The following is a 21412-nucleotide window of genomic DNA, read 5'->3' as shown; positions in this document are numbered from 1 at the left end:
TCCCTTCGCTGCCTTTACACATGGGGCACAGGCATGGGACAATGACAGGCAGGTCGGGGAACAGGGGCTGTGGCAGGCACGACCAGCCAAAGGGGCACTGCCAGCTCCTCCTACCAGTGGGTAGACAGCAACCTGGTGCCTTTCCGCCCCGCCAGCCTCACCCTCTCTTGCCTGGGGGCAGAGGCTTTCTGCATCTCACAGAAACCAGATTCTCCCCAGAGATAAAATCCTGTCGCCTTTGTTTTGTGGAGAAAAGACAACATCAGCTCCCGGCCAAACAACAGAGTCGTTAAGCGAAGGCATCTCCGGGCAGGGGCTCGGAGCCACATCCCGGAGCTGGAATGAGGAACCAGCTGGTGTCCTGGCCCCTGGGGTGCTGTCTCCCCCAGGGTTCAGCATTCCTCCCAGGACCAGAACCAGATCCATGAGCACTCAGCATTTCCCAAATGACTACAGCAGCTCCCCCAGGACTCAGCATCTTCCCCACACACCCCCTTCCCCCACCCCAGACCAGAACCATCTTCCCCAGGGCTCAGCATTTCCCCGGCAATCACAGCATCTGCTCCAGGAATACAGCATCCCTCCAGAACCACAGCACTCCCCGCCAGGGACCATGGCATCCCACAGGATGTGTGAAGGACCAGCAGCATAGTGGGGTGGCTGTGAAGCTTCTCAGCCCCACCAACATCCCATAAGGACTCAGAGATATATCCCAGAAACATGCAAGGGGAATCTGCAGCCCTGGAGGAGGCAGATTCTGGCTCCTGGGTGGGGGGGAGCAGCAGGTACATGGCCCCAGAACTCGGGCAGACGGGATGCCCGCGGGCATGGCCGGGCAGGGATCGGTGCCAGGGCCCAGGGGCTGGGAGCAGGCAGCAAGGGGGGGTTGCAATGGTGGGGGGGTGTGGGAACCCTGCCTCAGGAAACCAGCAGGATTTACTGGGCTACACGCTAAATCCCTCTCACAAAAGGGGCCTGTTCGTGCGGACAGGATGCTGGTGGCTCAGCCACACTTGTTTGGCCAGCAGAGCCTGGCGGATTAAGGACAATTGGTTCAGCCCTGACAGAAAATACCAGGAATGTTAAACAATAAAAACTGCCTCCAGTTGTCGTGGGGCTGTGGGACGCCCCGGGCTGCTTCCCTGCCCAGCCATGGCCTCGGCTGCCCTGTGCCTGGCAGAGCTGGCTCGGGCACAGCCCAAGTACCCATTGCTGCAGCCTTTGGGGGTTCACTGGGGGATGCAGTGGTGCCTGGGCAGAGGGCCATCCCCCCAAGTTGGGGCAGGCAGGTGGGCACAGTGCTGGGCACAGCCAGGACCCTAGAAGCATCCCTTGGCTGCACTGCTGTGGGTTGTTGGGCTGTGGGTAGCAGGCACTGCCTGCACCTGTGGCAAGTCTTTTAAACACGCAGGGAGTGAGCGAGGCTTTCACAGGGGATGGCAGGTCCCTGCTCACAATGTCCCCTTCTGCCCCACTCCTTCCCTTTGGTATTAAGCATTAGCAAACCCACCTATGCCTCACCCTGTGAAATTGGCTGTGGCCCCGTTTTCCAGGGAAAGGGCAGTGCAGGGTGAGCAAGAACTGCCTGCCCTGTGTGCTGCCCTCAGCACAAAGACCCCAGACTGGAGTGAGGTGGGGGCAAGCTGGGCACAGCCCCTCTCCATGTTCAGTCTCAGTCCTGGCCAGGATCTGGGCAGCCCCTGTGGGCAGCTTGGGCAATTTGCCCTTCAGCGTGTGAATGCCCTATTCAGGGCTGTGCAAAATGCATTGGTTCTGGCACATTACTGGACAGCTGGGATCCTTCCCGGGCAGGCAGGCTGCCGGCACAGGCAGGTTTCACACCTGCCAGTGGGCTGTCTGCCTCCACCCGCCCTGGAATGGGGGGCTCCTCCCAACAGAGAGGGGAGCTGGGCTGGAGATGGAGGCTGCAAGCATGCCAGTGGAGTGGGATCCCCACAGGAACCCTGTAAGGGGCTGTGAAAAGGAGGGGACACCAGGACGGCTCTGAAAGCTGTTGGGCTCCCGGCACATACTATTCACAACACTCAGGGCTGTGTCAAGTCCCAAGTTCCGTTTCTCTTGCGATCCCAGACCTGGGCACCACAACCACAGCAGCCAGGATAGAGGGACTCCCTTTCCAGGTGCCCTGGGTCCAGGTCCTGCCCCACAGCACCTGCCAGTCCCCATCACCTTGGGCTGTTTTGGGGCAGGCTGTGCCAGAGAGCCAGCTTCCATGCTGGAAGAGGCAGCTTCCAGGCGGGGGGCTGTGAGTGCAGCTGGGAGCTGAAGGAGGAAACCAGATCCTGGGACTAACGGCCAGCAAAGCCTGGCCCTGGATGAAACCCTAGACCCAGGGAGCAGGCTGGCAGGAGGGGGTGAGACAGCTGCAGCCCTCCTTGCCCACGCTGCCGTCATTGCTGGGCACCACAGGGCAAGGGGGGGCAAAACAGGCATCAGAGAGCAGGGGCTGGAGACCCCCAACTTGTGCTCCCAAAGTCTTTGGGGAGACAGAGCCCATAACTCACTTTAATCTGGAGTGCTGAGCTGGCCTGGGCAGGAGGGTGCGGGGGGTCCCTGTGCGTGGGGCTGGGCCCCAGAGTGCTTTCCCAGCCTGGGAGCCCATGGCAGTTGGGGGATCAGTTTCAGGGCAATGCTGGTAGCGGAGTTCACGGTGGCTTAGTGCAGCAGGGGCTAATGGGGAACAGATGCAAGGGTGCTTTGTGTTGGAGCAGGCCTGGAGGCACAGGAGTGGGGACATCACTTCCTGCACCTGTGGCACTGTCTCTGCGTCCCCCAGGAGTGATTGCAGGCCCTGTACTGGCTGGAGCAAGGAGGCAGTGAGGAGGCAAACCCTGACTTGCCCTCCAAACTTAGGTGAGCCCTTTGTGCTCCAGAGCAGCCCAGAAACTGCACTGGGGTATATTCCAAAAAAATAATTTATCAGGTTGAAATTTCATGTACATAAATATTCATCTCTGTGGCTATGTACAGATGCAGCAGGAGCCTGGCAGCAGTCGGGTTCCTGCCTAGAGACACTTCCACTGAAGCACTGGCCAAAGCCCATCTCCCTGGGCAATGCCATGGGCATCCCAGGCAGTGCCCACATGGAGAGGCTCTAGTTCCTGCTGCCCAACAATACCAGGCAGATCTCAGCCAGGACTGATGGCTCAGTGCCCAAAAGGAGCCTGGTGAGAGGGACACCCTGCCCTGGTGCTGTGGCTCAGGACCCTGCCCACCCACTGCTCAGCCTGGACAAAGCAGGCACCTTTGGGAACCTGGATTCCCTCCCTGCAAGGGCAGAGGTGGCTTCAGCATCACCTGTCCCTGCCCTCCCTTAAGTCCTCACGCTGGGGTAGGAGAAGAGGTGAGGAGCCAGCGGCAGTGGGTCGTGGGTGAAGACAGAGTCATCAGAGGAGCAGGAGCTGGCAGTGTCCTCACAGGAGGGCGAGTACTGCTCGAAGGGCATGGAGAGGTCCAGGTACTGCAAGGAGGGATGGTGCCATGACCACTAGTGCTGTCAATGCTCACACTGCCCACCCCTCACCCACCAGACTCCCCTCTTCTCACCTCCTCTGAAACAGCTGCCAGGATCTTGTCCAGCCCCTCCACAAGCTGCTTGAAGGTGGGGCGCTGTGAGGGCACGGCGTGCCAGCACTCCCTCATCAGCATGTACCTGGGGACAAGGGGGTGTTAGCAGGGTCTCACCGTGCCCCCTGCCCACCCACCTGGCTGGTACTCACAGCTCATGGGTGCAGTTGGATGGCCGGTCCATACGGTGCCCCTCCTTCAGCAGCTTGAACAGCTCCTCCACAGGGATGCCAGGGTATGGGGAGCCCCCCAGCGTGAAGATCTCCCACATCAGGATCCCAAAGGACCACCTAGGATCACACATAGCAAAGGGAAGGGGTCAATTACATCCCAGGGCTCTCCCCCAGCTTGGCCCACTGCACCCTGCAGTGCTGTGAGAGCAGGGATGGGAGAGGGCGGATTACCCCTGGGGAATGTGCCCCTCTGTACCCATGCAGTATCCCCATTCTGCTATGGGGACCCTCCAGTACATACACTGTACCACAGTGCTGCCTTGTCCCACACCAACAGCATCCTCAACCCACACCCAGAAGACCCTCATTCCCCTCAGGACTCACACATCACTCTGGTGGGTGTAGACACGGTCAAACAGGGCTTCGGGGGCCATCCACTTCACTGGCAGGCGACCCTAGGAGAGCAACCCCCTGCTCAGCTCAGCCCTGATGGGGGTGCCTGTGCCCCTGTCCCAGGAGCCCCACTCACGTTGCTGGTTTTCTTGTAGTAGTCGATGTCGTGAACGTCCCTGGCCAAGCCAAAGTCAGCGATTTTCATCACGCTCTCTGCTGTCACCAGCACGTTGCGGGCAGCCAGGTCACGGTGGATGCACTGCCAGGGGGAGCATCAGCCACAGGGGTGTGGAATGGTGACTGCAGCTCCACATGTCCCCTTCAAACACCAAAATCACTGTTTCCCACCCACACACCCCCCAGCACTTCTGCAGGGGTGGGGCCATCCTGTCACTGGGGTGGCTGCAGTGACAGGCACAGTGGGGGGACCACATACACTTCCCCAGGAGATGGGTCAGGCTTTGAGTCCCATATTTTGGGGAGGTACTGCCTTGAGCTTTGCTGGATGGGGCTGGGAGGCTCTGGACAGCCTATGGGAATTGGCTGGGCTCCCTTTCCACAGGGACAGTGGGTTCACCAGGGATACACAGCTCCTCCTCCTCCATGTCACCGCCATGCCCTCCCCAGCTGTGCCCAGCACAGGCAGACCACGCAGGCCATGCCAGCCATACCCGTTTGGACTCCAGGTACTCCATGCCACGGGCCACCTGGTAGACGCAGGAGACCAGATCCTTGAAAGAGAGCTGCTCCTCAGGCATTGCCATGACATCAAAAGCGTAGTCAGGTGTCGGGGGGCGGCGGGCACGGAGGTACTCACGCAGGTTGCCCTTCGCAGCAAACTCCACAATCACGTACAGTGGCCCTGGGAAGGGCGGCCACTTGCTCAGCCCCTGCCCTGCCTTGGCCCTTCCCAGTTAGCCACTGAGCCCAGTAGTCTGCATCCCCAGTCCTGCTCCCTGCTCATGCCCTGCCTGAACCCTGCCTGCACAGCCCCCTCACCATCCTGTGTGCAGACTCCCAGGAGGTTGATTATGTTCTTGTGCTTGTCCATGAGCTTCATCATCTCCATCTCGGATATGAGGTCCGCCAGGTCCTTGTCAGTGGCATTGTCTAGGGAAGGAGGGCTGTGTCACAATGCCAGCTGAGTGGCACCCCTGCCCAGTGCTGATGCCACCTCTGCTCCCGGGACACTGGCACAGGAGCCATTACCTTTCAGCATTTTGACGGCCACGGTGACAGCTCTGTCTGGCCGGTCTCTGTCTATGCCGTAAGCCTCTGCCCGCACCACCTGACCAAAGCAGCCTTCCCCCAGGGGCTTCCCCAGCACCAGCCTGGCAGGGACAAGCAGAGCCATGAGAGATCACAGGGATAGTCTTGTGGTGGCCAGAGGCCTCCCCATCCACCACATGCATGCTGCTGTCCGTGGGGCAGCTGGGGAGAGCAGCATCTGTCCCTGCCCTGTGCAGAACCGTACTTGTCCCGGGGGAATTCCCACTTGGCATCAAGGGGCAGGTCCAGCTCCATGACACCAGCCAGCATTGGGGCACAGCTGGAGGAGAGACGGGTGACCCGCATCAGAGATGTGCTGGACTTCCCAGAGGAGCTGGAATCCAGGGAGAACTGTGGAGAGAGACACAGGTCCTCAGCCATCCATCCCATGATCCAGAGATGCAATAGAAAAGCAGAGATCCTCACTTGGAGTAATGGGGTGAGGGAACTGCAGGAGGAAGTGGGAAGGGCAGCCCCAAGGCGGGCAGTAGGGTAAGGTGTGATGGGCACAAGTGACACTCCTGGAGCCCATTGGTCACCAGGGTCCCCCTGCATTACTAGGGCTCAAATTTGGCACCCACCTGTCGGATGAGTGGGAATTTGGAGAGCTTGTGGACTGCCATAGGTTCCAGGTGCTGCTTGCTCGACTGAGTCTGCATCCGGCACAGCACCACAATAATAATGGCCATGGCCACAGCCAGTGAGCCTGAGGTGTAGATGATTATGTCTGTGTACTTGGTCTCAGGGGCCTCAGCTTCCCGCACCAGCTCCTCTTCTGCAGGGAGTGAATGAATTGGCCTGAGGCATGGCCCCTGTGTGCTGGAGATCCCATACCCCACACCAGGACCCCACCCCTACCTGGCAGGACAGTGAGCCAGGCAGACTGGTAGGAGAGGCCAATAGAGTTCCCTGCCAGGCAGGTGTACTCGCCAGCATCCTCCATGGACACATTGCGCAGGTACAGCACCTCCACCTCAGAGCTATTGATATCTGCAGTCTGTCAGAGAGGGATGGATGGTCAGTATCCCTCTTCCTCAGGGAGCTCTGTGCACCCCTGTTACCAGTTTAGCATGGGTATCTGGGACCTTAGTGCTTCCAGCCCTTGTTACCTTGAGCACTTGCACATAGGGGACCCCATCAGGGCCATAGTTGCTGCCATTCACTTCAATATGCTTCAGCCACTGGATGTGGGGCTGGGCATCGCTGTAGACCTTGCAGAAGAACTCCACATCACTGCCCACCAGGGCTGTGGTGTTGGCAGGCAGCCCAGCCTGCAAGATGGGCCTGTGTGGGGACCTCTCTGTGCACAGGGAGCAGAGCAGTGTCACTGACATGGTGGCCAAGAGCACAGACTCCCTTCTCCCTCCTTCTCCACCCACCAAGGAGCCCTTCCTGAGCCCTAAAAGAGACCAGCGCACCCCATGGGATGTTATCCATCCCATGTCCCTGGGTTTTGAGGGACATGTGAGCTGCACCAGTTGACAGGCCACGAACAGAGGCTCCTGCACCCCTTTCCCTGACCCCACCAGGTATGGGGAAGCCCAGATCAGCACCATGCTGAGGAACCCTCACCCAGCACGTCCAGGAGGTAGCTGTAGCGGATGCTGCCAAACCTGTTTTCCACCAGGCAAGTGTAGTTGCCGCGGTCAGAGGGCACCACGCTCTCCATCACCAGACTCCAGTGCTGGTGCCGGAGCTGCAGAGGGGGAGGTAAGGCAGTGAGGTGAGTTGGGGAAGATGGATCCTGGGAGGGAAGCTGTGGTGGGAGGAGCTGGCCCATACCCGGATGCCCCCGATGCGGTGCTCCCCTCGGAACTCTCGCCCATTCTTGAACCAGCGGATGCTGGGGCTGGGGCTGCCTGAGGCAGGGCAGCGGAACTTCACCGTGTTCCCCGCAGGGACTGCATACAGCTTCTTGTCCATCCGGTGTGGGTGAGTCCAGTAAGGAGCTGGGGACATGCAGGATGTACAGTGGGAGGGGCTGTGCAGGTAGCAGGAGGCAGCAGTGCCCCATTCCCCTGGTTCTGCCCCGCCTGCCCTCTCCTGTAGTGCCCCGGTGTGGCACTGACCTCTGTGCACATAGACTGACTCCTCATTTCGGTCTCCGTGGGGACTGTCCCCATCACTATCTTCATCATCATCACCTGATCCCAGGGAGTCTGCAAAGGGAACCGGGTTGAGAGGGACATCCCTGCCTGCAGGGCTGGGTGGGCAGTGGCTGCCTTGCTGCCCCGGGGGTAGCTGAGTGCTGCCGGGGCTCCTACCCATGACAGAGATGGTGAAGTTGCGCAGGACCTCTCCAGTTCCCCGTGCCCGGCACACGTAGAACCCTGAGTCCTCGTAGGTGACCTCTGAGATCTCCAGCAGGCCCTGATGGAGATGGATGCGACCCCCCGAGACGAGTGGCCGGGACTCCTTGTACCAGACCACATTGGCACCGCTCTTGTTGGCATCACAGTACAGCTTCAATGTGTTGCCTGGGTCCAGTAGGAGATGTTCATGTTCTGACTCCAGCAAGGGTTGCTCAAATAGCTCTGGAGAGATGTGGTGAGCACCCACCCCAGCGTTCACCCCTCCCGAACAGCAGGACCCCTAAATATGCCCATCTTAGTGGAGAGCATGTGGTGTGACACAGCCCAGAGCCTGGCTCTGCCATCCCAGAAGTGGGTAAGGGCTGGACTCTGCCCTGAAGCACAGGGACATGGTTTCCCCAATGGCATGTCCCCGTCCAAGGCCACACATGCCACTATCCTTCCACCACTCCCAGTGGTGCAGGGTGCTCCCACTTGCTTCTGCCTTACTGAAGGAGGGCAACAAACCCCTCCAGACACCCATCGTTGGACCTCTACATGCCCCAAGCACGGCTGGGACCCCTACAGCCTTGTTGTCCCTGGCAGTGCCCGGGCTGGCAGTGGAGCCCAGCTTGCCCATGACCAGCAGCAGCATGTGCGCGTGGAGGGCAGAAACAACCTGGCCACCAGCAGAGCAATACCACGGCAGCCCGACTGCCCACGTGAAGGAGCCTGGAGCACACGAGTATGTCTCCAGCCAAGGTCATGGCCAGCACAGGAGGGATGTGAGGCAGCTGGTCTCTGGTCCCCGGGGACGCGTCCTTCTCCCGCACCCACCACTGCGAGGAACGGACTGCCCGCATTTCGCCAGGAGTGATACACAGCAGTTACAACCACAGCGGTCTCGCAACCCCTCTCTGCCACGAGTGTCCCTGCGAGCCAAGCCCCCGCAGCCTGGCTGGAGTCACCCTGCCTCTGTCAGTGTTGGAAACTCTGGTCCCTGCGCCGTGTCCCCAGCTCCCGCCAGCCCTGCCCTGCAGGCAGAGCGGTGGGGCTGCGTGCCCAGGGCAGGCACCCGCAACCCATTCGGGGGGTCGCCGCCCAGCCGGGATGGAGAAAGTACTCAGAAAGCACGAACCCACTCCCGCCGCCCTCCGGCTCCCCTTCGCCCCCCGCAGCCGTACCTGGCTCCATCGCCCTGCCCCGCGCAGCCGCCGCCAGCAGCAACCCCGCCACGACCTGCAAGAGGGGCCGCATCTTCCAGGCCCCCCCAGCGCGGGGGTCCCACCCTGCGGGAAAGGCAGGGTCGGGTGAGCGGATCCGAGCGGGCAGCCCCCTCCTCTCCCGAGGCACCGGGGAGAAGCAGCGCGAGGTCCCCAGGTCACCGAGAGGGTTGGTGGGCATGGACGGGAGGCAGAGCACGGGGGTCCCTGGGCAGGAATGGGAGGGGGCACAGAATGGGAAACACCCCGTTTGGGTGCCGGGAATCCGACCTCTCCAGCCAGCGGCAGCCTGGTCAGGGCGCTAGGGGAGGTTAACCGGGGGCGGGGGACCGCGGGGGATCCCAGGGAGGGGGAGAGTGTCCCGGGACGGGGGGGGCCCGAATGGTGCCTGGGGCGAGGGTCGCGGTCGGCGTGGTTACCGGCGGTGACGGGCTCCCGCGGCGGAGCCTCCTACGCTGCGCGGGCCGGGGCAAAGTCCGGGGACAGCGGGCTCAGCGCCGCCGAGCCCCACACCGTGGCCCCATGGCGGCAGGGCCGGGGATGGCTCCGGCTGCGGGCTCGGGACGGCTCCGGCTGCGGGCAGGGCTGGAGCTCGCTCCGGGCTGGCTCCGGCCCCGCTCTGCCGCCGCCTCGGGGGCGCGGGCACTTTGTAGGGACGCGCTCGGGTTACAGCGGCCCCGCCCGGAGCGCTGGGGAGGCGGGAGGGGGAGACGAGGACTGGCCCCGCTTCTCCGGCATCTCTGCAAACCGACCTGCCGCCGAGCTGGACGGGGGAAGTGGGGGGGTAGCACCGGCCTTTCGCTCCCAGCAGCGAGAGGCGGCCCCCGGCCCCTTACATCCCGGCTCCGCCGGTGGAGCCTCCCCTCGCGGGTGGGGAACGCAGGGGGCTGCAAAACACCCGGGGCTGCTCCCCTGTGCTGTCCTGCAGGCAGACCCCCACGCAGCAGATGGGACAAGGTCCCCCCGACTGGTGGGAGTGGGAGCACTCCAACCCCAAGTAGGTGTCGTGGCCCAGGCTGGGCGCTGAGCGTTGCTGGGTGCCCAGCAGCCCACAGGCTAATTGTGCCCTAATGAGTTGTAGCGTTATCGCTGTCAGTGCCATAAAGTGGATGTGACCCTCATTAGGAGGCCATAACGGAGCGCCATAAAACGTGGCTAAGGTGCGAGCCAGAGTTGGAGTGGCCTAATCCAACCCATAAACACTTCGCCCTCACCTTCCCTATGCTGTTGCCTGTGCTGGGGCAGGCAGACCCCATCATGCCCGGGCCTTGATGCTCGTTCACACCTGCAAGAGACCTGGGCACTGGGGGAAGCCTGGCCTCAGACACTCTGAACTGGTGTGATCCCAAGGAACAATGTCCCCTGAACATCCTGCTGCCATCAAGAGGGGTTAGTGTCCCCCAGTACATGGCCAGGGTCTGACCCTAGAGCTGCTCTCCTTTCCTGTATTGCCATCTGCTTCACTACCTGCTTTCCAGCAAGATCTTCCAGGGCTGTGCTGAGCCCCACACACAGCCTTGCCCATGCCTGGCGTGGATCTTGGGGCCCTATGAGTGGGGTACACTGTCACTGCCACCCCTTATTTCGTAGGGCCACACCGTGAGTCCTGGGCACAGCCTTGTCCATGCTGCTCCACTATGCCAAGCCAAACTATCCAGCATGACAGTTTCACTGTGAGGTCTGGTTGGTGCTACAATCTCCCACAGCACCATCCACCCTGTGCTGATCCCCATCTAGAGTACTGGTGTCCCCTTGGGGTGCAGAGGTGCACAGAGCAGTCCCGGGGGCCAGCAGCCCCCAGCAGCTGTTCATTCCTGCTGACGCGTGAAGCGGACGAGAACATCAATTTCACGGAGCAGCGGCCGCCCCTGCAGAGTTCACAGCATGCCGGAAGCACAGAAAAATGTTGGGTTCAGCTCAATTCGAACCAAAACCAAATTAAAACCAGAAAGAAGGGGATGTTCCCAGTACTGGGAACACCAGGGAGAGCTGGGACTCTGGGGAGTCTGTGGGAGCCGCAGCCTGGGATGAACACGGAAAGATTCCCTGTATCCCAGGGTTCCACAGTGCTGAATGGAAGAAGGGCAAGCAGACCAGTGTGGGCATGTTGCCCAGTGTCACACTGAACATCCCCATTGGGCCAGGACAATGCCAGGCACAGGCCAAGGCTTGGTGGGGCTCTGCTGTAGACGGCTGGGAACTGGTCACCTCCCTGCCGTGGGGCAGTGCTGGGCTGGGGCTGGCCTGCCTGGCTTGATTTATAACAGCAACTGACGGCAAACAAAAAGCCCTTCACAGCAGCCCAGCCCCACTGCCTGCCACCCGCTGCCAGCAGCACCACAACAGCCTCTGCCACGCCAGCAGCTCAACAAGGGGGGATTGTGCCAGCACAGCACTCTGTGCTGTGGGTGCACCCCTGCCCCAGCACCTTTCTCTGGTGCCCCTTTCTCCCCCAGTTCATGGGCTGCCCCCATCACTGTGGCACAAGCGATGTGTGACCCGTGGTTACTTAGCTCAGACACAGCAGGGTGCCCAGAGATGAAGTGTGTTCTAAGAACTCCAGAGATGGCGCAGAGGGATCCCTCTTGTCCCATGTCTTGTTGGGAGAGACCCCCTGGCCAGACCCTTGGCCTTTCTTATGTGTGCAGAGCACTGCGGCAGTGAGCACGCACAAGGGGCCGGGCGCCGGCATGCTGGGGCTCCATCCTCCCGCCCCTGCCCCTTCCCCCAGGCAGTAAATCATCCCCACTCTCCTCATGAAAGGCCCATGTATGTGCTGCCGGTGCAGGGAGCCTGCCTGGTGCCAACAATATTGCTCTTGGAAGGCAGCCGGAGCTGCGGGAACACAGCCGCCCCTTGTGCCTGGCCCCAGCACTTGCCGCCACTCCCGCTGTGGTGGCACCTGCGGCCAGCCAGAGCCCGCGCAGCATGGTGGCTCCTGTGGGGGCTGGAGCCTGGGGGGCTCTTTCCTCCTGGAAGTTTCTCTTGGCCTCCCCTGAACGGCTCTTGTTTGGGGCACAGAAGCCCCAGCTCACTGTACCCTGTACGTGTATAGGATCTGAGGCTGAGCAGGCTCATTCCATGGGCTGGGGTGATGTGAACCTTCGGGCACCGAGGGAGTGGGTCAGCCCTGGAGAAAGGGGTGAGCCCCAGCACAAGGGCTTCCAGCTCCATGCAGTCCCACAGGCTTCAACATGGTAGCTTCCAGCCACAACCACAACCTGCTGCCCTCATATCATTGGCAACCACTGAGGAAGGCAGGAGGCAAGTTGGACAGGCAGGCAGCTGCCCCAGACTGGGCACAGTGCTCTGCAGGGGCTGGGTCCTGCCCTGGAGGCAAGCAGCCAGATTCAGGGCAGTATGTCCCACCAGGCCCTGGTCTTGCCTGCCCATCCTTATCTCCGGCTGGGAGGGACTTATGGAGCAACCCAGCTCGGTTAAGGTTTAACCAGGTAGAACTTGGCAAACATCAACCGGCTGCTCCCTCTGGGGAGCCAAGAATGTGGGGCCCAGTGCAGGGGCTGCAGGACAGGGACACCAGGGGCCCAGGCTTTATCTAGCCTCCCGCATGGCACAGGAGCATCCATAGATCTGGGCAGTGAAGGCTGAGTGGGGAACATACAAGTTGAGGGTGATATGGCAGGAGGGTGGGCAGTGTCATGCCTTGTCCCGCTGCAGCCCTGCCACCTCTTCCTGCCCTGGCTGTGTGGGGGAGTACTGTGGTCGCAGTTGGCACAGGGAATGAGGCCAGAATGTGTCCTGCTTCCCGTGGGGACATGGCACACACCATGTGCTGGGCTGGGCACCACAGTGCTGATATGTGGGCCAAGAAAGCAGGAGCTTTGCTCACCAGCCCTGTCCCCTGCACAACATGGGGGTTCAGCCCAGTAAAGCAGCAGCCATGGCAAGGAACTGCAAAGCACGAATGGGGCCACCCCAATCTTCCCAGCCCCTAATTGTAAGCAGGCACCCGGTCCTGACTCCACATCTGCACTTGATTTACTCAATGGAGCCTGAAGGGCCACGAGGGATGGCAGTGGTTGGGGCTGTGGCCAGGACTAAGCTTCTCCCGGCTGAGGCAGGGACCCTGGGTGTGCTCCTGGAGGAGCAACTGGCTCCACAGTGCTGGCTGTGGCCTGGGCAGGGGACTGTGATGCTTCTGTGAAGGATGTGGAATGTGGGTGGCTCTATGCTCTGTCCTGGGCCTGCCAGCCCAGAGGCAATGGAGTTCCGACTGGTGAGGCAGCCAGAGCCCTGGCCCAGGGCAGGGAGGAGAAGAGCTGGACCAACAGCACCAACACCAGGGCACACCTAGGGACAAGGGCCATGCTCCATCCTCAGCCTCCCGGCCATGTGGATGGCTCTGGTCAAACAGCCAGGCTCCAGGTCCCCTCCTGTCACACCTGGGGGTGCCCATGGGTGCTGGTATCCCTCTGAGAGCAGTCCAGCAGCAGAACAGGCAGTCCCCCAGAGAGGACAGGGAGAAGGTGCCACTACCAGCTTGCTGCCAAACCCTCCTTACACCAGATAGACACTTCCTCTCACACCGCACCCACCTTCACAGGAAGCAATTACACAATGAAAACTACTCTAAGGGAGTGAAGTATTTGCTGTCTAGCAAGTCTCTTCCAGCTGGATCCTTTTCCTGACAGATTCAGTCCCCGTTCTACTCAACGGGTGTATACAGGAGGGTAGGGCTTTGCTTATCCAGAGGGATAATGAAACCATTGTGGGCTGGCAAAGGATGTGCGTTCTGGGGCCACCAAGAGCTCCAAGAATAGTGCTGCAACTTGCTCTAGAGGTCTTGGCTGAAGTAACTGTAGCCTCCCGGGCCAGTTGACTCTTCCCGGACATACTGTTGTGGCGGGAATGGTCCGACAACCGGCACTGCTCCTGGCATCCTGCATATTGAAGGGAGCAAGAAAAAGGAAAAAAAAGGAGACAATGTCACAAATGATCTGAAATGTGCCAGCTGCAATCACTGCTCAGCAGGCAGGGCTGTCAGCAGAGCAACAGCCTACTGCAGCCAAGGCAACAACTTGCCAAAAAATCTTCCAAGTGAATCCTTGCTCTCTGTGCCTGTGTGTAAACAGACACCTTTAGCATGGCAGAATTAGCTGCGGCAGAGCTCAAGGACTGCTAAAGAGCTCCCATTACAAAGCAAGCATACTGCCTCTCTGCAGGCTGCAGAAGCTGGAACAGGACTGCACAGCTGAATCCTGAGCACCATTCTGAAAGGCAGTTGTGTGGCTGCAACAGCTCTGACAACATTAATGTCCTTAAGAGAACATTAATGTGTGTGCACCTCAATGTTATCTCTCTAGAATGGGATACTTCCCATACATTAATCTAGTTGTGCTGTTCAGGAGCTGGAACTTCCCTGGGATGAAAGATATCTTCCCATCAAGTACTCCCCAGAGCTGAGGGACCAGGAGGCTGTTATTCCACAGACAGGCAACAAGAGATTGCAGTTTTCTTCCTGTCCCTTCTGGGGAATTTGGCTAGGAGTCTACCCTCCCTTCAGGTAGGATTTCCTAATCCCTCTTCCTTTTAAGAAGTTTTCTAACCAACCCAGGCTCATTACTGCACCTCTTTTAGTGAAGGCTCTTAAATTAAAGATTGGCAGTCTCCAGAACAAGTATTTTTGGTATTAATCATCTGGCAGCATAATTTTTTTCAATTAATAATATATGCAGGGGATGCCATTATTTAACTTGCCAGCTGTAAGAGTGAGTTCAGGAATACAGTCCAGGTTTCTGGAGCGTGCTGACTATATGCCAAATTTTAAAACAAGCAATCCCAAAGGAGATTAGAATTGCAAGCAGATCTCCACTGAGCCAGTCCTTAATTAAATTAAAATCTCAGTTGTTAGGAGAAACTGTGTTTAATAGGTGTCAGGTTCACTGCAAAGGTCTGTGCTGAGCTGAACTATTAGGAACCAAAAGCAACCGGAGGCACTTTTACCGTGGCAGCACGACTGGGCTGTCTGCAGAGGGAGCTCCTGGAGCAGCGTCAGGACACACAGAGAGAGCCTGCACAGACCCTGCTGTTCTGTTTGGAAGTCAGCTGGAAACACGTGCTCAAAACTGCATTTTAGGTTATATTTAGGCCATCGATTTGAACAGAGAGGCTGGAAACACACTTAGACAAGAATATTACTTACTGATTCTTGTGTTTGAAGCCACTGATGTGAGCTTGGTACTGCTCTATGGAGTTCAGCACAATGTTACATGTGCTGCAGGGGTAGCCCTTCCCAGCTGAAACAGACAGCAATGTTAGCACACACAGCTAGCCAATCCCTGTGCCTAAACTAGAAACAAGCAAGACACTCTATCACCTGATTTATTAAACCCTAAACAAAGACAAATAGCAGTCAACAATCTGACCAGGTAGGGAGACCACAGAATCCCCTGATCAGAATACGGTTTGTTCATCGCTAAAAAACAACACGTTCCCTACAAACAGTTCATAGTATCAGGCATAGTAAAACCTTCAGATCTGGACCCCAAATCCCAAAGGCTATACTGCCTTTGCAACTCCATTTCTCCTCCATATTCCCACTTCTGCTCATCTGGACATCTCAAAACAGAAAATAAGAGATACTGAATGTGTAAGCTTATATTTCAATAAAAAAGGCAGCCAGAGGAGATTACACCCACTGTCCAGCTCCACAATGCAGCATTTTGCTAAGCCTTGCTGAGGTGCCAACTGAGGATATTAAGCTCTGTCCTTAAGCAGTTTGGTTACAGTCAGTGGATCAGTTAACTGCCAGGAAAAAAAAAGTTTCCAACAATAGTGGTACTCGACAGGATCATTGGTTTTGTGTAACATGACAACTCCAGCTGGACTGAAAGTTCAGGAGGTCACAGATACCAAACAGGCAACTACAGCAGCACAGGAGTCTCTAACAGGGAAAAATTCGAGCAGTTGTCCTCAAGACATTAAGTGTTCCTGAATTTTGGGTCACTGGGGAAGGTCTCTAGTTGGGACTCTCACAAGGAAAACATTTCCTTAAGGTGAAAGAGGAGACAGACCCCAGGTGTGCAGAGCAGTAAATCATTGGGAAGCTCAACTCTGGATGTAGCAGACACTTTGCCACATGGCTACTGAACCTCAGATATTTCAGAATCCAGTGGGACACTCAGCTCTCAAAATGGAGCTGGATCTGGGCAGCAAAGGCCAGAAGAGCTGATACAGCTTTCATGTCTGCTTCCCTGCATCATCAATGTCAAGGTTTCTCTCTTGCAAACCCGTCCAACAGGCACATACACAAAGTTGTCTAAACTACACTCCTCAATTCCAAACCACTTTTTCCCAAAGTACTTTAGATGGGCAACCACTTCAGTGTTGCATTTGCAAAGAACACATCTTCATCTGCTGCAAGTCAGGCCCAAGCAGAGAGTTTAGGGACAACTGTAGCTGTTGGCACACAGACACAGGCAAAAGAGAGCAGGACAAAACACCCCTGACTGCAGCTCATCTCATCTGAGAAGCCCCTGACAATAGCCCAGGCTCTGACACCTTTCCTGAAGAGCTGAAGTGCCCTGGAGATGTGACTGTACACATCCCCATTCTGCTGGCACTTCTTGGGACACATCAATCACACAGGCAAGGGCACTGCCCACCTACCCAGGCAACAGCACTGCCCACCTACCCAGCCTGCCTGGGCTGGGGCTCCTGCCCCTGTCAGCACCTGAGTCACACTCAAGTGGAACCATTCATCAGACCCCACTAATTAGGTGCAGAGCAGATGGGTAACGTGAGATACTGAGCACCTTTTCCATCTCCCACACGGCCACGCAATGTGGGAGAGAACATTACTTGGCTAATTGAGCCTCATTTGTCATAAGTGCTACCGGTATCTAAAGGTGGCCTGCAAAGAATTAGAATAATTAATCTTCTGCTTGTGTGGGTTTTTACGACAGAGAAAGAAGCTCTTGATGAAGATTTTAAGATGATCTGTCTGCTTATTATTTACCTCAAGTATCCAGCAGGCACTAAGACTTCCTGGCCCAACAGAAGGCTGCTGGGAGGAACAAAGGAGTTTTCTGTGAGCGCCTAATGCATTCACTGGACTCAGAGGGCTTTCATCACGTACAAGTGCTCATAAGCAGCAGATCATAAACCAAAAGAGTTTTAACTGTCTGCCTAAAGTTCCTCCTTAATAGCTCTGGGTTTTTTTTTTCCACATTCCTGCTTGCTCCAAAGAGAGCTGCATTAGTTCATCAGATGGAAGTGCCCACACAGAGGCAGAAAGGCATTCAGGGAGAAATCTTTCTGGCTTTCATGTGCTTTGAAGCAGCAGGTGCAGTTAAACCTATTCCTTCCATCTCTGGCTAGTCCCCTCAAAGACGACTTTTAAGCATCAAATGCCACTTTTATCTTTCCATTTTGGATGCAATCACCTAACTAGAAACAGTACTGGCCAAAATCCCTGGATTATCCGCGCAGAGAATAAAAAGGACACGTCCCCGATTAAACACCACCGCATAACACAACCCAAAGCTTGTCACGAGTAGCTACAGTCTAAAACATCTGCTGCCGGGGGTTACAACATCAACCAAATCAATCTTAGGGTGTATAATCAAGTTCCTCATCACAAGCAATACTCCCCTGCTCACTCCACACAGACTCTCTTGTCCAAAGGCCTGTCAGACACATTCTGCTTTTCTCCCACCCTGCTCTTCAGCTGGTTATCAGCCTCCCTGTTGAGAACTCACCCATGAAGGATGATGCTGGTGCATCAGCGGTTCGCCCATAGTGTGCCATCAGCTTGTGTTTGGTCTCCTGCTTTCTGTGCTTCTTGCCTACGTAGTGCTGTTTTGCCATAAGGGGGTTGTTGAAAGTGGCATGGCAGAGGCTACAGAACTTGTCCGGGTCAGTAATGTCCTTGTTCTCTTCATTAGAAGATGCAGTAGAGGTGGGGAGGGCAGCAGGGTGTTTCTGTGGGGGCACCGTTTCTGTAGGGTGAATCCAAACTCCTAGTCAGTCACAGAACTCACAGGTAAAAACTAGTTACTTATTTCCCTCAAACCCACATTAAAACCAGTAACACGCTACATCTAAACCCCAAACCTAGCCAATGTAAAATATCTCAATAAATTAATGATTTTGCTACCTCTTCCCTTAATGCTGCAGAATTTAAAGACATAACTCAGAGTATGCCAAGAAAACTTTCAGGGTTTAAAAAATCCAACAGATTTGCATATTTCTCCCTAACATAAGCATGACTGTATTCAAGAAACACTGGGTATGAATGAGCTTCCACCTGCTGTTATCATCTCCCAGACAGAACATGGGCACAAGCCCTTGCACAGCAAAGGCATTCTGGAAAGGATTCTGGAAGCACCATGCAGCCACAGGACTTGATCCTGAATTCATAAGGAGTCCTGCCTGAGACATAGCATAAATGGGAATAGGTCTGACACAGTGAATCCATAGAGGGAAGCAGCTCTTCTGTGTGGTGGAGAAACCTGCACCCTCACTCCCAAGGTGCCAAACAGCAGAGTGAGTAACCTGCTAGGGATCAGAGAGTTCCTCTCACCAAAGGAACACACCAGACTGCTCAGTGCACATCTTCCTGCAGGCTCCTATCATACCCAAAAGCAAGAGCTCCAAGGAACAAGAAGATCCTGGAGGTGGCTTTGCTGTGCACACATTTTAGCAAAGTCATGAAGACATGCTGGGACAGACATCTGCCTGGAAGATCCCAGGAGTCAGGTGTCTGGGTGACTCACAAGCCCCTAGCTTGGAATTAGCACAAGCTGCCATCCTCAGGTGCACTCAACAGTGGTGTTTTCCTTCTGTCCTGACCAGCTGCAGCCCCCTGGCCCATGGCTATCCCTACCTGCCCTGGACAGAGAGTGTCACTCCCCACCCACCAGGCCTTTCTGGCTGCTGGCAAAGGGATGGGACACACAGGCAGTTGTGTGGGGGCAGACAAGGTCAGAATAAGCACATACTGATGCATCCCCAGCTGTATTCTCCCACTCCCCAGCAATCTGCAGCTCCTGAGTCTGTGAACCTCAAAGGCCACACTGCTGTAGCTGAGCAGCTCTGGGGAATTTGCCATATCAGAGTTTCACCAACCACTTCAGTCTCTAACATTTAATGAGCATCCTACCCTGTGGCAGGCAGTTCTACACCTTAACATCACACACCTGGTCCCTGCATACAGGGATGGTACAACGGCTGCTGTCAGCTGCATTTCCCCCAAACAAAAAAACAAACAAACAAACAAAACCCCAAAAAACAAAACAAAACAAAAAAAACCCACACAACCTCTTGCCAATGCCAGCCCACTGAGCAGGCTGGAACAGCCAGGTCTCTGGAGTTGCACTGCTGGCTTACTCTACTTCATGGCAAAGAGCACACACTCTTACCAGAGCTCACACCTGAAGTTCAACAAGCATCTCAACACCTTTGGGACAATGTGAAGGTGCTGCAGACACTCATACCTTCTGCTTTGGGGGCCTGCTGCTTCATGTTCTTGGCATGAGTCTTGCCCAAGTAGTGAGATGTTGCCACGGCCGGAGAGGAGAAGGTCATGTTGCAGATGGGACAACACTTGTTCCTGTCCTCCCCATTGCTGCCTTCCTGCTTGCTGTCCTGTGCACAGAGAACCACTGAGTTGCAGAGACTGGGAAGGACCTCTGTAAGTCATCCCATCCAGCCTCCTGGTTTTGAGGAGAAACAGTATGGTTTGGGGGTCTAAAAAAGATCATCAAAGACATTCGGGTGTTAGTCAATGAAGTGTGACTAGGCAGAACTTCCATGACGCAGCATCACCCTCTCCCTCCCTGGAGAGTGTTCTTTCACCAGATTACTGTTTTTAACCTGTTGGCAAACACTCCAGGCAGAGAGGCAGCCCTGGCCTGTGCTGGTTAAGGACAAGGTTAAGCCTGTGGCTGCCAAAACTGGACCACACAGCCTTGTGACCTGCAAGGTGTGAACTGAGCAGCACAAACATCCTATCAGCTGGGTCATCAGCAACACAACACCAGCTGAGGAGGGAGCAGCAGGCAGTTCTCAGCCTGACACTATGTGCAAAGGCATCAGCTGTTATCCCCCAGCTCCCTGCAAATGCCAGAGTTGGGGATTACAGCTGAAGCAATCATAAAAGTAGAATCTGTTCCCCAAGGGAGTCACGGGGCAGACAGATGGCTGAATGGAACGTGGGGCCTTTACTGACCAACAGGCTCCAGCTACTAGCTGAGGGAACCAAAATAAGAAAAATAAAGAATGCTCTGGGAAGAGAATTCTTGTGGATGATGAACCCAACATGCTCTGCATGATATGCAACGATTCTCCTGACAAGCTGTTGCTCCTGTTCTTTCTCTGTCATTTCATGCAAGACTATCAAAAAGAGGAACATGCATTTGTTTAAATGGGGAGGACATGCTCAAAGAGGCTGTCTGAGCAAGGAGAGCAGCAGGAACTGGGACATGGCCTGGTGAAACACTTGCCACTGTGCTTCTCAGTTCTCACAAAGCCTCTTCCGAGAGCATTCTCCTCATTCACTCACAAGGCTGTGCAACTGCCTTTAGCCCTGCAGGTCCCACAGAGCTGTATTTAGCCCTGGTGGATCCTGCATTCACAGAACACAAGGATGGATCAGGCTGAAAGGGATCACAGTGGCTCACCTGGTCCAACCTTCCTGCTCAAGTAGGGTCACCTCAGAGCACTTTGCACAGGACTGTATCCAAATGGGTCTGGAACATCCCCAGTAAGAGGCACTTCACATTTCAGGAATATACCCATCAGCTACTCTTCACAGGACTTACCCTCTAGATCTTAAGACAGTGTAGACATATAAACATTGATCAGGTCTCCTCTCACCTGCTTCACTTCCAGCTTCATCTTCTTCCCGTGGGCACCCTCCTCCCCGCCGTGGATGGACAGGTACCGTCTCACCTTGTTGGCGTGTTTCTTGCTCTGGGGAAAGCAGAGAAACCCCCGCTCGGTGCCTGGCCGAGCCCGGGGCTGGGCTGGGGCAGAAGCGGGGGGCTCCCCCTTCCTTACCTGATAGTGAGCCAGCCGCTGTGACTCGGAGATGAGCAGGGCGCTGCACACCTTGCACTGCGCCTCGGTGAAAATGTGTCCGTTCTCCCGGATCAGCCGCTCCACTGTGGGGTGAGAAGGGTGGGACACAAAACGGGGGCGTCAGCGGCCCGGTGGGACCCCGCGAGGTGCGGGCCGTCCCTGTTGGGATGCCCGCACCTTGCAGGATCCAACCGGGCTAGAGGGCACCTCGTGGGGACCGACCACCCGCCCGCTCCCGGTGCCGCCGCCTCACCCGCCTCTTTGCCCACCAGCGGCCCCGCAGCGTCCCCGTTGCTACCGGCCCCGTCCGCCATGGCCGCCGTCGCCGCCTCACGCTGATTCTCGCGAGATGCCGCCCGCGCGCCCCCTCCGCGCCTAGCAACGGCGGGGCGGTCTCCCGCGAGAGCGCCGCACCCTCCAAGGGAAGCGGCGG

At 56.8% G+C, this 21412-nt stretch overlaps 2 protein-coding genes across 5 annotated transcripts; both read right to left on the bottom strand.

Moving 5' to 3' along the window:
• Nucleotides 1-2918: 2918 nt before the first annotated feature.
• FGFR4 (fibroblast growth factor receptor 4) lies at nt 2919-9437 on the bottom strand. 4 transcript variants are annotated; one of them, XM_030229178.2, is made up of 18 exons: nt 9357-9437; nt 8899-9003; nt 7688-7957; nt 7493-7582; nt 7206-7372; nt 6996-7119; nt 6533-6723; nt 6282-6420; nt 6005-6198; nt 5629-5774; nt 5364-5485; nt 5154-5264; nt 4826-5016; nt 4291-4413; nt 4146-4216; nt 3741-3878; nt 3568-3673; nt 2919-3481 (listed from the first exon to the last, which is right to left on the bottom strand). In XM_030229178.2, exons 2-18 carry the CDS (start codon nt 8969-8971, stop codon nt 3335-3337), a joined length of 2403 nt encoding a protein of 800 aa, XP_030085038.1. In that variant the 5' UTR covers nt 8972-9003; nt 9357-9437; the 3' UTR covers nt 2919-3334. The 4 variants fall into 4 exon arrangements, with proteins under 4 accessions (XP_030085038.1, XP_050835556.1, XP_030085036.1 ...); XM_050979599.1 differs by having other exon boundaries at nt 7688-7900; XM_030229176.2 differs by lacking the exon at nt 9357-9437 and having other exon boundaries at nt 8899-9303.
• Nucleotides 9438-13523: 4086 nt separating this feature from the next.
• On the bottom strand, nt 13524-21350 carry ZNF346 (zinc finger protein 346). The gene is made up of 7 exons (XM_009091523.4): nt 21233-21350; nt 20959-21062; nt 20776-20871; nt 19395-19545; nt 17658-17897; nt 15101-15194; nt 13524-13838 (listed from the first exon to the last, which is right to left on the bottom strand). The coding sequence occupies exons 1-7, from the start codon at nt 21291-21293 to the stop codon at nt 13733-13735; spliced, it is 852 nt and encodes a 283-aa protein (XP_009089771.3). The 5' UTR covers nt 21294-21350; the 3' UTR covers nt 13524-13732.
• Nucleotides 21351-21412: the final 62 nt, after the last annotated feature.

This window comes from Serinus canaria, chromosome 13 (genome assembly GCF_022539315.1).
Source record: "Serinus canaria isolate serCan28SL12 chromosome 13, serCan2020, whole genome shotgun sequence".
Classification (NCBI taxonomy): domain Eukaryota; kingdom Metazoa; phylum Chordata; class Aves; order Passeriformes; family Fringillidae; genus Serinus; species Serinus canaria.
Note: the sequence above shows the minus strand (reverse complement) of the source record. Positions and strands in the feature narration are given on the sequence as shown.